Source organism: Poecilia latipinna, unplaced genomic scaffold, assembly GCF_001443285.1.
Source record: "Poecilia latipinna isolate Pla-1442-1.1 unplaced genomic scaffold, P_latipinna-1.0 Scaffold445, whole genome shotgun sequence".
NCBI lineage: Eukaryota > Metazoa > Chordata > Actinopteri > Cyprinodontiformes > Poeciliidae > Poecilia > Poecilia latipinna.
In genome coordinates this window covers 67,485-69,245 of record NW_015113061.1, presented here as the reverse complement: position 1 = coordinate 69,245, position 1,761 = coordinate 67,485, and the positions used below count along the sequence as shown (strand labels likewise).

The 1,761-nt window shown below is 40.5% G+C and overlaps 1 protein-coding gene across 1 annotated transcript in view; it reads left to right on the top strand.

Annotated features, from left to right (window-relative positions):
* The window catches only part of LOC106951179 (uncharacterized), an 8,410-nt gene extending 7,733 nt beyond the window's left edge, over positions 1–677 (top strand). Inside the window, exon 4 of the mRNA XM_015038551.1 lies at positions 666–677. Coding sequence (XP_014894037.1) covers positions 666–677 — 12 coding nt within the window. The remainder of the gene's footprint in view (positions 1–665) is intronic.
* The last annotated feature ends 1,084 nt before the right edge of the window (positions 678–1,761 follow it).

The window sequence follows — 1,761 nt, the reverse complement described above, 5'->3', positions numbered from 1 at the left end:
CAAGGAAAAATTTCTCCATCCAAAATAAAGAAAATTAAAAACAATAAAAGCAAGAAGTTACGTCCTAAAAAGTTAAGGACTTATATTCCAGAGAACAAACCTGAAATCTCCCCTAGTGACCTGCTGAAAACTGATAAAAACATCCTCCTGGTTGGGAAACCTGGTATTGGAAAGACGACTCTGAGTCATGAAATATTGAGACTGTGGTCAGAAAGAGACAACAAGGAGCTGGATTACATGTTTTACGTTGACATGAGAAAATTAACCAACATCCCACCAACCATGAGTTTGGAGGATCTACTTTTCACTGCATGCAGTGAACCAGATGAGGGCAAAGATGAAGTCTTACAGGACATAAAGAGCCACTCTGATCATGTTACAGTCATTTTAGATGGAGTCACAGATTTCTCTACATCAGTTGTGGAGAAACTTGTTGAGAAAGATCTCTTACCTGATGCTAAAATCATCATTACCTGCAGACCAGATGATGAGGAAGACCTCTGTCCTGAAGACTGGCTCAGAGTGGAGGTGAAAGGCTTCAGTGAGGAAACAATAAAGACATATTTGTCTTCAGTTTTGGGTGAAAATCACAGGAAGGTTCTGAGTAACGTGGAGCTGTTGACTCTTTGTCATGTTCCAATGTATGCACTGATGGTGGCTGCCAGCTTTTCATCTGAAGACTCTCTGCAGCCCAGAACTGTCACTGAAATATACATCAATATTGTTCGATTTGGTCTCCAGATGAACAGCAACAAATCCAGGATTAAGAATCTCAATCAGTGCATCAAAACGAAGAGAAATGGAATCCTGTCTTTGGCTGAAGCTGCTTTTAATGCAACTGAAAGAAAAACTGTAAACCTGGAAGAACTTTCCTGTGAAGATGGCTGCGTCCTTTCCTTCCTGAAAACACTTGATGTCAAAGTTGCTCCTACTGAAACCATAACCCTGTATGCTTTTCTCCATTACACCATGCAGGAGTTTTTTGCAGCTCTGTGGCTTTTGAAGAATCCTGATAAGATCAAGGAGGTTTTCCAGCAGTGCCTCACTGAGGAGAAGAAACACATGAAGCATCTGATCCCTTTTATGTGTCATCTGCTGAATGAGGAAAACCCCAGTTTGATGAGTTGTTTCATTCCAGTTGAGGACCTCCAGGAAACATCTAAACGTTTCTTCAAAGAGATGATTGACATATTTTTCTCCAAAGATGAAGACACTGAACTTTATTTTGACATACTGTTCCTATTCCAATGTTTGTATGAGTCCCAAAGCTCTGAAGACTGTATTTCCTTTCTGGACAAACTGGACTTCCATCTTGACCTCTGTGGAGAGAATCTGGACCCTTATTCCTGCTGTGCTGTGGCCTATGTGGTCACTCAGTCAAAGGGAAGGAAAATAAGTCTGAACCTTCAGGATGTGACGGTGTCTGAACTAGGAATGAGACAACTGTTTGGATGCCTTCAAAATGTTGAATGGTAAGACTGTGGCATGTTTTTCATATTCACTCCCCATGATAAGGTCATGTATGGAAAATTACATTTATTCTAGATCAGTTTTATAACACAATGCTAATATTGTATTACTTTCTTGCATAGTTACTTAGTCTTCTTTAAATTACAGGTCTGACCCTCTGGCTCAGCAGTTGTGGACGGTTGTCTTTCTCAGTGAAGGGCTGACAGAATATATGACATTACTGCGTCTCTGTGGAAACCAGCTGTATCTTCCAGTTGTAGGTAAAAAGCAGCTGTTTGAAAGAGCTGTGAA